The sequence below is a fragment of the Rhipicephalus sanguineus genome, chromosome 9 (genome assembly GCF_013339695.2).
Source record: "Rhipicephalus sanguineus isolate Rsan-2018 chromosome 9, BIME_Rsan_1.4, whole genome shotgun sequence".
Taxonomy (NCBI): domain Eukaryota; kingdom Metazoa; phylum Arthropoda; class Arachnida; order Ixodida; family Ixodidae; genus Rhipicephalus; species Rhipicephalus sanguineus.
Genome location: NC_051184.2, coordinates 31,590,165 through 31,602,522, shown reverse-complemented (window position 1 = coordinate 31,602,522; position 12,358 = coordinate 31,590,165). Strand labels below are relative to the sequence as shown.

The 12,358-nt window shown below is 42.6% G+C and overlaps 1 protein-coding gene across 1 annotated transcript in view; it reads right to left on the bottom strand.

Annotated features, from left to right (window-relative positions):
- Positions 1-12,358, bottom strand: part of LOC119404918 (DNA repair endonuclease XPF) — a 29,100-nt gene that overhangs the window by 13,934 nt on the left and 2,808 nt on the right. The window contains exons 7-16 of the mRNA XM_037671611.2: positions 11,571-11,684; positions 11,090-11,238; positions 10,555-10,608; positions 9,238-9,307; positions 7,961-8,039; positions 6,235-6,386; positions 4,798-4,989; positions 2,809-2,988; positions 2,221-2,358; positions 398-535 (exon numbers count right to left, since the gene is read on the bottom strand). Coding sequence (XP_037527539.1) covers positions 398-535; positions 2,221-2,358; positions 2,809-2,988; positions 4,798-4,989; positions 6,235-6,386; positions 7,961-8,039; positions 9,238-9,307; positions 10,555-10,608; positions 11,090-11,238; positions 11,571-11,684 — 1,266 coding nt within the window. The remainder of the gene's footprint in view (positions 1-397; positions 536-2,220; positions 2,359-2,808; positions 2,989-4,797; positions 4,990-6,234; positions 6,387-7,960; positions 8,040-9,237; positions 9,308-10,554; positions 10,609-11,089; positions 11,239-11,570; positions 11,685-12,358) is intronic.

Below are 12,358 nucleotides of genomic sequence, written 5' to 3'. Positions count from 1 at the left end.
GGGCCCGCTGGAAACGAACCGCGGTATCGTCCCCCATGGACTCACCGCGAGAGACGTCCGTCCACCGGCGCTACCAAAACCCCAAAAAAGCCCCTGCCGTTTCCTGCATGCCGGCCTAACCTCCCAGGCAGCGCTGCTGGCGCCACCGCGCTAAGCCTACATCGCGCGAGCACAGCGCCACTTTCACTCGGCAGCTTTTAAACCCAACTGCGGCCAATACGCAAGACACACGTGCGCCATGAGGCACAAACAACTTTACAGGGGGTGATAGCAACCCCACAAATCAGAAGAATTTTTTTTAATGTTTCAGAGATTTAATTTATGGTCATAACCAAACGCTCTCAAAATCTTCTAGCGAAAGTAGCGTTGCGACTCTCGGTCCCATACACAAACGTACCCTGCGAGATGTTGAAACAGGGGCCACCGCGCCACCCGCTTTCCGTGAACTGGCTGGCTCGTTTGACTTTCCGAGGTCATCTATGAGGTCAGGGTGGTACTCTCCTTTCCCATCCTGCTCCTCGGGTATCACCATTACCTGCAAATGGCAAGCCATAACTTGAGGGCCATCACTTGCAACCAGTTTTTCATGTTTCAGCATGTCGTCGAGAAAAACCCCATATCAAAGATAACCTATCGTAATGACGATTTGACGCACGTCTCACGGGGAGAGGCACTTCAATGAAAGCTGGAAATGCTGATCTAGCGAATACCTGACATGCTTCTCCACATTATTATAGTGAAAGGTGAAATAAATGCTTGAAGAAAAGAACCACAGAAAAAAAAGAACAAAAATAATGAGGATGATCAGTAAAGATAACATGTCGCTTTTTTTCGGTGCATGGATTGGGTCTTGGCCAAGGAATGCTACTAATCAGTAAAGCTGAAGTAACAGCAGCAATGCCTTATTCATTTCAAAAAATAAAAAGCTGGAAAGAAGTCAAAAGAATATTAACAAGAATGCTAGGGGTGTGCGAATATTCGAAATTTCGAATATTTTTCGAATAGTGTTTGCTATTCGATTCGATTCGCACTCGAATTTTGCTATTCGAACTATTCGAACTTCCCGAAGACAAATACAGTCAACATCCGATTGAAAGTGACCCCTTCAGATTTTTGATATGCTTCACCTCATTACACTCTCGTATTGCGGCAAAGCTGCCTTTCAAGCTCCGTTACAGTCGAACTTAGCCAAGACACAGTCAACGTCCAATTGGAAGTGGTCCCTAGATGTTCAATATGCTTCACCTCATCACATCCCCGTACCGCGCCAAAGCTGCCTTTCAAGCTCCGCTACGGTCGCAAATGTATTAACTCAAGAAAACGCTGGTTCCAACATGGAGATGAAAGATGCGGCAGAAGCGGGGGCTCAATTAATGCTGTTTTGGACCTGAAATTTGGGCAGGAAGTCCAAAAAATCGGACGCCGAAGCTTTTTAGCATCCAAAATTTCAGATGTTCTTATATATCAACGTCTACGAGGCAGATTTGGAACTCCCGACTTGAAGGGAGCACACCCTTGTCCGCCACATCAGTTGGGTTTCCACAGGAGTTGAAAGAGGAGGAGAGGCTGAAGAAATGGCATTTTTGCCTATCACGTGTAAAGCGTTGTTGGCAACACTTTGGTTGCACCAAATCATGTACATAAATACAATTCAGCCTCTACATCGCCTCATTCTTGATAAGACAACTATGAAACACCACCCCGCCAGTGCTTCATCAACCAAGTGAAAAGAAACATTCATGTTGCTATCTCATGAGAATATGCTAAGGAATCCTCTCCAACTTTTTTTCTGCAATTTCGCTTCGAAGTATTCGAGAAATATTCGAAAAATATTCAATTCGATTCGCACTCACACTTCAATATTCGAATTCGCTTTGCACCCAAAATTTTGTTATTCGCACAGCTCTAAAGAATACATAAATGAAGTGAATCCGACAGAAATTGATTGAGGCCTCAAAAGTTCCCTAGTCGAGCACAGACCCAAGTTTTGGAAACATCTGACAGTTCCAAGTTACGCACCTCGGAAGAAGTTCAACAAACTTTCTTTTTTCTTGTGTTTAATAAATGCTTGTCACATTGTTATCCTAACTTACAGCAACATCCTTTACTAAATAAATTACCACAGTGAAAAGCTTTAATGGCTAATCTTTCAAGCACTTTCTGTTGTCTAGGCACACATTCTATAAACTAAGCCAATCAGTGAGAGCTAACGCCACTCACACTTTTCTCCTTGATCAGGAATTCGAACGCATCCTTCTCTCGCCGAAGGGAAGTGAGATAGCGTTGCTCGTCTATGGAGTCTTCGTACATGAGGAAGTAAACGCGAAGCACTTCCTTCGCTCTGGTGGCCTGGTACATCTGCAATGAGCAAGCATCTCTCAAAACACACGTTTCCATGTAAACCGTACATGAAAGTGCTTTAATCAGGCAGGTGTACATATCTCAAAAGGGCAGTATGATTAGGAGTCGAACCCACAACCTTGCATTGCCATCTTACTTTATTATGACTCACGTTCACAACAACATTTCTTTTAGGATTTCTTTAACAATGACGTTTAACAATGACAATGACAATACACAGCAGTTTGGCTCCTAACAACAACCACACCCCCTACGGGTAGGCGCTGTTTGGGTCACCGGTCTTGAAGATGGGAAACTTACGCCTCCGCATATAACAGATATTTTCATGTCACACGACTTCATTAAAAATAGCTTAGTTGATGCACATTAAATGTAGTCCCACGGCAAATTAGCAAAATGACAACTCTTTGTACAGCCACAGCCGTTTCTTCTGGATTTGTGACTCACCTCGATTTCTCTGACTGTCGCAATGTTGACGTCGTACAGGATGATGTACTTTGGCTCGACAGAGTGAAGAAGCTGCTGCAGGGCAAATTCCGCCGACTTCAACGGGTGAAAAATCGTGTTGGGAAAGGCGGGTGGCGATTCCATTCCCTCAGTCTCCGTCTCCGTCATGTCGGATCCTTCCTTGATGGCGTGAAAAAATGGGAGAACGGAAATTTGCACAAGCTAACACGGTTCGTGTTGTTTCCATGTTGCTGTTAAAAGAGGCATCTAACTCGTTGCAAGCTTGCATCACGAATGGACTGTGCGGTATTCAAAGAGCTTGTATTTTAAAGGGACACCAAAGTAAAAATTGATTTCGCTTGCATTAATTACTGTTATCCTTCCACAACACCAAAAGCACCACTCTTTCCACGACCCGATGCATAGCAAACGACGAAAGACACAAAAAGTAAATACAGGCAGTGACGCCACCTCGAGGTTTCTGCACGAACTCACTGGGATGTCATAGGTTTTAAGTGCACTTTCTTAGGCCTATAATTTTGCACTAAAAAAATATGAATAACGTTGTGTTCTAAGGGATTCAAAGACCTACTACTGCGAGTTTCAACAAGTTCTATTGAGCCAATGTTGTCGAAGTACGAAAAAAGAGGGAAATTCGTGACATCACACTGAAATCTAGGTGCCAAGGTTTCGGTGAAAATTTCTAAAGATAAGATTTTGACGTTCATTTTCTCTTCTAATAAGCAACATATTATCACAAAATTATTTACCGTATTTACTTGAATCTAGGCCGGCCCCGATTCCAAGCCGACCCACAAAATTCGCAAGGCAAGAAAAGAAAAACTATCATTGTACTCGAATCTAAGCCGACCCCTCCCCTCCCTTCGCGCATCGTTTTTTCTAAAAGAACATCGGCTTAGATTCGAGTAAATATGGTATTATTACTGACAGATTTCTTGGAGGATAATTGATCACGTATAAACTGATTTTGTGTTTCACTTTACTGCCCCTGTAGATTTAGAACTGCTAGAGGAGTAATGAAAACTTTTTTTAAAGCTGTACCACAGTGTAATTTCTACACACAGTAGTACTAGATGCATGCAAAGTATATTTATGCCGTGTGTAAAGTTGGTGTCAGAAGTTTACGGGGCATGGCATCTGAGGAAAAGCTGAATATTCCCAGAACATGGGCACACAGTCCGAACTTTTGATTTGCTATCAGTACAAGTGTGCACACAGAAAATACTGTTGCTGTTTTGCTGGCTTGAATCAAGAGCAAGGTTGAAAGTAGGGCTTTATTGTGAAACCTACATCCCAAAAACTATTGGGATAGACTGTATGGTTATGAGTTTAGTGTGTAGAGGGCACATTGCATTTTTGAACCAGCTTGTGATGCAATCGCTGTATCGTTGGAAGTTGCAAAAGGCCTTACAGTATTGAGCACTGCTGTCAATGTTCTTGTGGGATGAAATTGATTGATTGATTGATTGATTGATTGATTGATTGATTGATTGATTGATTGATTGATTGATTGATTGATTGATTGATTGATTGATTGATTGATTGATTGATTGATTGATTGATTGATTGATTGATTGATTGATTGATTGATTGATTGATTGACAAGACAGAAGAGCAGTTTCTCATTAGAGGCATTCACAGAGTTTGCAGTGTACATAGGGCATAGAATACAACTGCACAGGTTCAACATGCATGCGTATGATCTGCAGAGGTTCTTTACATTATAAAATTTATTGCAGTTTGACCTCAACATGTCTTTACAAGCTCCCATGTATGTCATACTGATACTGCCTAACGTAATTTTCCACTAGTTGTTGCCTCGTGAACATTACCTGCTAACTCAAGGGTCACTGTCCCCACTATAAAGAGGAGGCTAATAGCATCCCTGCATCCATATGTTGTACAATACACACGCAGCATCTATGCTAGTATAAGACAAGAAAGCAGGACTGGCCCTTCAAGCAATACCATTTCTGAATCTTGATTTCCTTTCTTTTTCTGTCCATCAGATGCATTCTTTGCCTTCTTCCTCCTCTTCCCAGGGCCCTTGCCACTGTCGTCATCACCATGGCTCAGGGGAGGAAGTTGCACGCCATCTTTGTCCCCGACAGCTTTGCGGTACAGGTTGCAAAGGACGGCGTCAGCACCACCGCAAAGGTACTGTAAAGGGAAAAAAGAGAGATTTATATAAGGAAAAATTACTCCACTGTAAGAAACGAATGAAAGAGCCCCCCCTCCCCCCTCTTTTTTTTCTTTGTTTTTTTTTTTGTTAGGCCACTACTATTTTACAGTACTTTGGTTTGGGCTAGTTGGATCATTATCAGACTTGTTAGGAAGTGATTGTGCAAAGACACAAGGACAAACAAACACCGTCGAAACAAAGCGCTCGTGGCATCTACTGTGTTTCCTCATCCTTGTGTCTTTGCGCTGCCACTTCCTAACAAGTACCCTTTGAAGACAAGATAATGAAGCCAAGGAAAGCATTGGGGTACTTTCATAGCTTTTAACTGAAGTGTGGTAATTATGGAATGAAAGGAAATCTAATTCATGTGGATGAAAAAACAACTCACCGCCAGCGGGGTTCACCAACACACGCCACCAAAATCAAATCCCAAGCACGATTTTGCAGCAATAAAGCAATTATCTGCCGCTTTGTTCTTAACCAGTTAGAAACGAGCACTTGACCACATTATTTCTGTCAGAAATGCCTTTGGCAAGTGTGACTACGCACTCATGCCGTCAAGAGCAACAAGGCGATTTCTTTGCATGATTAAAATATGGAATATTTTCATACTGATGCCTTGACTTGTGCTTTGGGCATGTCGAACTATCAGTAGATATGCAACCTGCAAATAAAAAATTCGCACCATTTCCACACTGTGAAAGCTGTACAAACTGTGGAGCAGAGCTGAGGATTCGCCTTCCTTTGTTGATGCTTGGCTTGCATTTGAGTCTTCTGAAGCCAAGGGTTACCTTCATTTACTGGTGTTTCAGCTCCGCTTCTTTCTTCCGTAGATCTGCGTTGAACTCCCGGCGCTGATGTTTTGCTGGCTCAAGCAGACGAATTAGCCCTTCGGCGATGCTGGCATTCATGGGCAAGTGCACGCTGGCGTTCCAAACGTGCAGCCTGCTCAGAGTCCATCATGGAAAAGGAAACCTTCATTTGTGATGCATTTGTGATGCTCTTGTGTCCTCCTTTGGTATTGACTTGCCCTCTAGCGCCCTCTTTTGACCTATTTTGGTACTTTGAGTGACGACATGAGATGACAGCCCTGGCCCTAAAGTGCTCTGCACTTCAAATAAACGGAGCCTCCAAAGTGTTATAGGGCCCTTTGAAAATGATGTCATGGCCACAGGAATTTCAAACGACATGATTTAATGCATATTAAAGAACAGAAAACTTGCCTCCGAGAGCTGACCGCATGTCCGATCGTCCTCAGCCACAATCAACACGGTGTTCAGGTCTGCCCGCTCCTTGTTCTCTTCTTTGATCTCGGCCAAGATTTCGGACAGTGCAGCCCACTTCGGGCTGTGTTCGGGTTGAAACGATGGATCCACTGGAATAGAGTTCAACATCTCATTTCCTGGTCGTTCAATGTCCGCGTTTACTTCTCAAAGCTATACCAGACAAGCTTAAAGGGACACTAAAGAGAAAATAGATTTTTCTCGTATTGGTAAATTACTTTTACATGACGCCAAAAACACCACACTAGCTGCAAGAAGACGCCTGATAAGCGAGAAAATGAGCAAAAAGAAAGTGCGGGTGGCTGCGCCACCTTGAAGTTGCCGCACCAGTCACCGTGACGTCATGAATTTTGACAGCGTCTACTAGGGTCTACGTATTTCCTAATCTGTAAAAATGAAGCACATTGTCTTCTGAGGTAGCCAGAGACTTAACACACCGAGTTACAGGAAATTTCGCTGGGCCAATATAGACAAAATACGAAAACAACACATTGAAATCCATGGGGGAAAGTTTTCGGGGGGAAATTTAAAGAGAACCTTTTGACATTGATTTTCATATTTAGCGATAAACTTATGATTGTGAAATTAACGACACTAAAGTTTTCAGACCATAATAATTTATCAGTTTAAACTAATTAATTGTTTCACTTTAGTGTCCCTTTCAAAGCAATTGTTGGTTTTGCTATAGCCTGAACTAGACACCCCCAAAATATGTGTGCAATCAACATGAGCGAAACAAAGACTCAGCCTGAAGCCAAGGTTTGCACAAGGGAAGGTTTTGCCCCAGTGAAGTTACAGATTCCCTTCGCCGCTTCCTTTACTCTACATAATTCAGTCTGACAATTCCCATAGACTATTCCCATACACCCCCATGGCAGCCTCTCACCAGGTACCCTTTAAGAGGCTTGGTTATAGTGGAACTTGTATGAGATGCCATCTGGGAATCATTCTACCACTGTAATTTTTCAAACAGGTTGGTTACTAGAAGAAATAGGATGAATTTAAATGTTGCATTGTCATTCTGTAAGGAGGCGAACTTCACTGCCAGTGTGACACACTATATTATGCATCTATTAGCATCTTCAAAACACATTCCTAGGCTGCCTTCTACTATACCAGAACTGAGGCACAGCATTCTGTTTACGTCGAAGGCGTTGTTTCCCTTCTTTTATTATTTTTTTTATATTGTTTTCTGCAGCTTGGCATACTTCCAGTAGCGGTTTCGTACTTTCAGCATCAGACAATTTACTGTGGTCACACGCCTTATCCAATGATATTGAAGGTGTGCACCTTCCGTGGAGGTGTTGATGCATATGGCCTTGCTTCTCTACCAGAAAGTGGGCTCTCTTGTAAGGAAGGATGGCTATGCTTTCCTTCAAAATTTAGCTGTTTTATGCACCACGAAGCAGTCCGATACATTGCAGATGCTATCACCAGTATGTGATCTACAGACTATGCCTAGCTGACTACTATGCCTGGAACCTGATGAGGGGCCCTTTAATGTGTGCACATGTCTCCTGCTAGTGCAATGTGCAATAATGCCAAATGCCTCGTATAGAAGCAAGCAATGGGTCCCTGAGTGCTACATGTGCACTTGATTGAGTACAAGAACTTGTTTTCAATTTTTCTTAGCAAAGGCAGGAAAAAGAAAGAGGTGAAGGCTCACCTTTTTTATCTGGGTTTTTCTGCTTTTGGTCATCCTTGCGAGGCCGCTTATCCGTGCCGTAAACTCTGGCTTTTGCTTGCTACAATGGCAAGAGAGAGTGCAAGCATATCAGGCTAATGCACTGCCAATGTCAATCCCATGTTTGTGACTGCACTCAAATATTGTGGAAAAACAACATTACCGTCCATTTTGCCCATGCATTCTCATATGTTGAAAATTCACGCTTTTTGCAAGATGTACAGTACTCATGAATTCAAATCAGACATCAAATTTTTTAGCTGAACAACTGATATTCGCAATTGCTCGAGATAACCATGTCATGTCGCGACGAATCTGGTCTCTGAAGAAAATGTTGGCTCTGATCTACGCGTTCGAGTCAAAAATATGCCAATAAGACCTGAACTGAAGACGACAGAGACGAAAGTATGTGCGTTACTTAGCTCTAAATGGTCCTGTTTCAATCCTTGAGTACTGTACATTTTACGTTGCTCATCAAATAACATGATGTGAAAACTGCTGCACACCGAGCAGGCTGTATCATAGCTTCATTTAAAACAATGTAAGAATAGCTAAGTACTTTCAACTGGACATAACAGCAGACAGGAAGTGACCTCTAGGGGGTTTCTAACACTATTCACATTATTCATGTGCACATTCGTAACGCAATGAGAATAGGTGTCGAATAGAGTGATCACATGCGGTATACGCCTACGTACAATAAACAGATACTCAAGTTTTTTTTTTAGCCTAACCAATGCTTTCAACATCTCTCTCAACGCCTACGGAACACCACGATCACCGATTCTGCAGTTTTGGCTACATAAGACCACCCTCAATCACAGTGCACCTTAGAATCAAAGCCTTGTTGTAAGAAATCTCACTGAAAGCAGTATGTAAAACAGCCACGCCAACATGTAAAATATGGAAAATATGGAGGGGGATGTTCAGCAACAAAGGCACAATATATAAACAAGTGATTCCTGAGGAATGTATGACTTCTTACACTCATTTGCATGCCATCACTGCAACTTGAGTATTGAAAGTGTAATTTCAAGACCTGAAATAACTATAAATGAAAGTGCTCCCTGATGGGATGTAATGTTCGACATAAACACACTGACTATGAGATGCGCCGCACCTTGGGGCTCTGGATTCATTATGACCACCTGATCTTTTCCGACGTGCTCCTAAATCTAAGCTCGTAAACAAATTTTCATGCACATGAGAATGCAACTGCCGTAGGTGGGGACTAGTGAAGAAAATACTATTTGACTTACAACATACAACGTATCCGCTGCATCCAAGAAAAGCCAGTCGGACACCTGCGTCATGGCTGTGGCACTGTCACTGAAAATCACGGATACACAGAAATCAGAACAGGAGTAAACTCACGACTAGGAAAAATAAAATTTGTGCACAAAAAAATTTCTTTTCCTCCTTCGGTGAATAGCTGTCAACATGGTGGCTACACTACTTAATGCCTGAATATTTTTACGGTAGAACAAACGCTAAACTGCCTCTGAATGCAATAAGCTTTGAATAGCAGCAGAGCCTCATGCGTTAAAGGGGGTCCTGAACCAGCTTCCCAAGTAATCATCGAAATACCTCAGTATCAGAGTTCATTGCCTCAAGAATTGATTGCCGCAGAAATTTCTCGAACCCGTCAAGAACGAGTGGAGTTTATAGAGATTTTTTGCATATTTTAAGCGCTTTCTCTCTTCCCTCATCCCAACAAGCGCACTGGAAACTACAGGGAGGGATGGCACGGGAGAAAGAAGTTACGTCAGTGCACATCATGACCTTGAGCATGCATGATGAAATGTAATCACTCTTTTCCGCTGCGATATTCCTCTTCACAAGAGTGGCTCACTACGTAATGTTAGCAGACTATAAAGCACAGCGCCGGCCCGTCGCAGCACCCTGATCCAAACACCACTCTTAATCTATATCAGCTATTGGCCAACTGCATTTTATATGTTGTTCGACGTCAAACAGAATGGCACCCACAGCTCCGAAGAGAGTGAGCACAGGCCTCTGTATGAAAAGAGGGCAGCTGAGGAAATACAAAGGGGCAGGAAGCTAAATCAGCATGCGTCATGACCTTGAGCTCTTTTTCTTCTTTCTTTCTTTGAACATGTCGGCTCACTACTGGTGTGGTCACGAGTGCACTAAAGGGCTTTTGGTGGCGCCCTGTGGCAGCCACGGTAACTATGCAGCACATGAATGTTAAATTCAGCCAATGGCCTTGTCCTCCCCTCCACTGAAGTCGGTCCCTCCAGTGACGCAATTTTTCCAGATAAGAGCGAGCTATTTCTAGCTGTCCTTGAAATGCAACTGTAAATTTCCTACCATTTGCAGTGCTGAAATATTTGGCTTACATGTTCACGGGAGCTTCAACTACCTATTGCCACCATTTTCTAACCATGTTCTGCAACTGTTGCCGGGATCCTTCAAATGTTCAACCATTCAGGAATACAGAATTACAGCAAACTGTACATCGATGCAAAATTCATAGGCAATAGACACTTGAGAAACGCAGTGACAAGTTCTAAATTGCAAATGCTTTCATAAAAACAGCGAAAGGTTCTACTCACTGTATCGATTTGACAAGGCTGTAGAATGTTACACAATCATGCTGCGTCAGATACCTGCAAAGGTTTCGGTTTCATTGTAAAAAGCATCAAGTCTGCTTTGCACCATCATGACAATGTATTGTAAACAAGGTTTGAATATGAGGTAAACAACTGATGCATTTCAGCTATAGCTTTGTCAGCATAGCTTGAGGTAGAGACAACAGGAAACAAGAGCCCTGCTGATTCGTTCTTGTAGGGAAACTAGTTTAGCTGCGAACAGAAAAGTGATGATTGCGTACTCGCCAAGCCTATGCTGTAACACCAGCAAACGTGAAATTGGTTTTGGAAATACAAGGAGTCAGAAAATTGTTTACGTCACTAACTGTTTTCTATGTCGGCGCCACAGTACAGTGTTGGTGCTGCTTTGGCCACGGGCAGCATGTTGCAACATTACAACTCATATTGGGCATGACTGTACATGCTCTCAGTTTGCACTAGGCACAGCTGAAGTCCCTTCCCAATGTTAGCAATGCATATCTACGAGTGGCTGACTCACAGTAGCAGGGTGCGAAGGGTCTTGATGTCAGAAACTAAGCGCTTCGTCTTCGGGCCAATCTGATGCCAGACTGGGTCGAGCTGAAACTTGACAATCTTTTCGAATGACCTCGCAATGGTGTTCTCTACAGTGATGTCTTCCATGTCAATCTGTAAAGCACATGGCATGCGTGCAACACAGGGTCAATCTGCATAAAATGCAACTGCCTGGAGCTACACTGATCAAAATGTATCAGCGTGTCCTACATGCATTACAATGGCAACCTCAAGAAGTGAAAAAAAAAAACCTAAACGCAAAATGTCATCAAATGCCTGTATTGTTCCAAAATAAAACCACGGCACTCTATTAAAAAAGAACAAATCATTACACATTCAGGAGCTCCATAATCATGCCCAATGGTTAGCTGCACATCTTTAAACAGTTCTATGCACTAAAAAATTAACAGGAAAGCTTGAATGCCTATGCAAGCAAGAAAGCATACCGAAGGATTGCATTTCTTTATTTCTCGGACGCAGCTGGCAATAATGTCCAGAATAGCCATCTGTATTATGTTCATTGCAGGCGTCATGGCAACACGGATCTCCACAACTTCTGGCTGCAAACACAAAGAAGTATTTTGTCACAGTTCACCGTGTAGCTCTTTCAGCTCTGAAACTTAGACATCAGACAGTGCCTTTTAAAGAATATCAAAAAGCAGGCTGTACACTTCTCACTCATGGGACAAATCACAAAAATTTCCCACAGAAAATTTCATGCTATGAATTGCTAAGGTGCATAAATTTAGATAGGTGCCCAAAGTTATGTTAAAAAACAGGCCTGTGCATTCACAAACAATCATGGATGTATTAAGATTTTGATTGCACAGACATATCACAATGTAAGCGGTTACTGCTCATAGCTGCAATAAAGAATATAGGAAGCCATCATATTTATTTCAGCAAAGCCTTTTTACAAGATGGCCTTCTGCTGTCAGCTGAATGCACTGTTATCAGCTGGCAAAAAAAGCACACATTTTCTAAACAGATAGCGAAATAAGCTGCAGACTGTTTTTGGTATCCAACGTAAGGCCATAGTTAGAAGGCACAAGGCGGTTGTAGCATGTTTCCGGCTGAGCTACTACTTCAAGTACAAGAAGCTTCGAAAAGCACGGCTTTTAAGGTTGTTTCTGTTACTTTAAAAAATCTGTAACCATGCACCCAACTTGGAGACCACTTCTTATTGACATGTCTTGCACTTAGGAGATATGCAAAGAGGTGTCATGTTAGACGT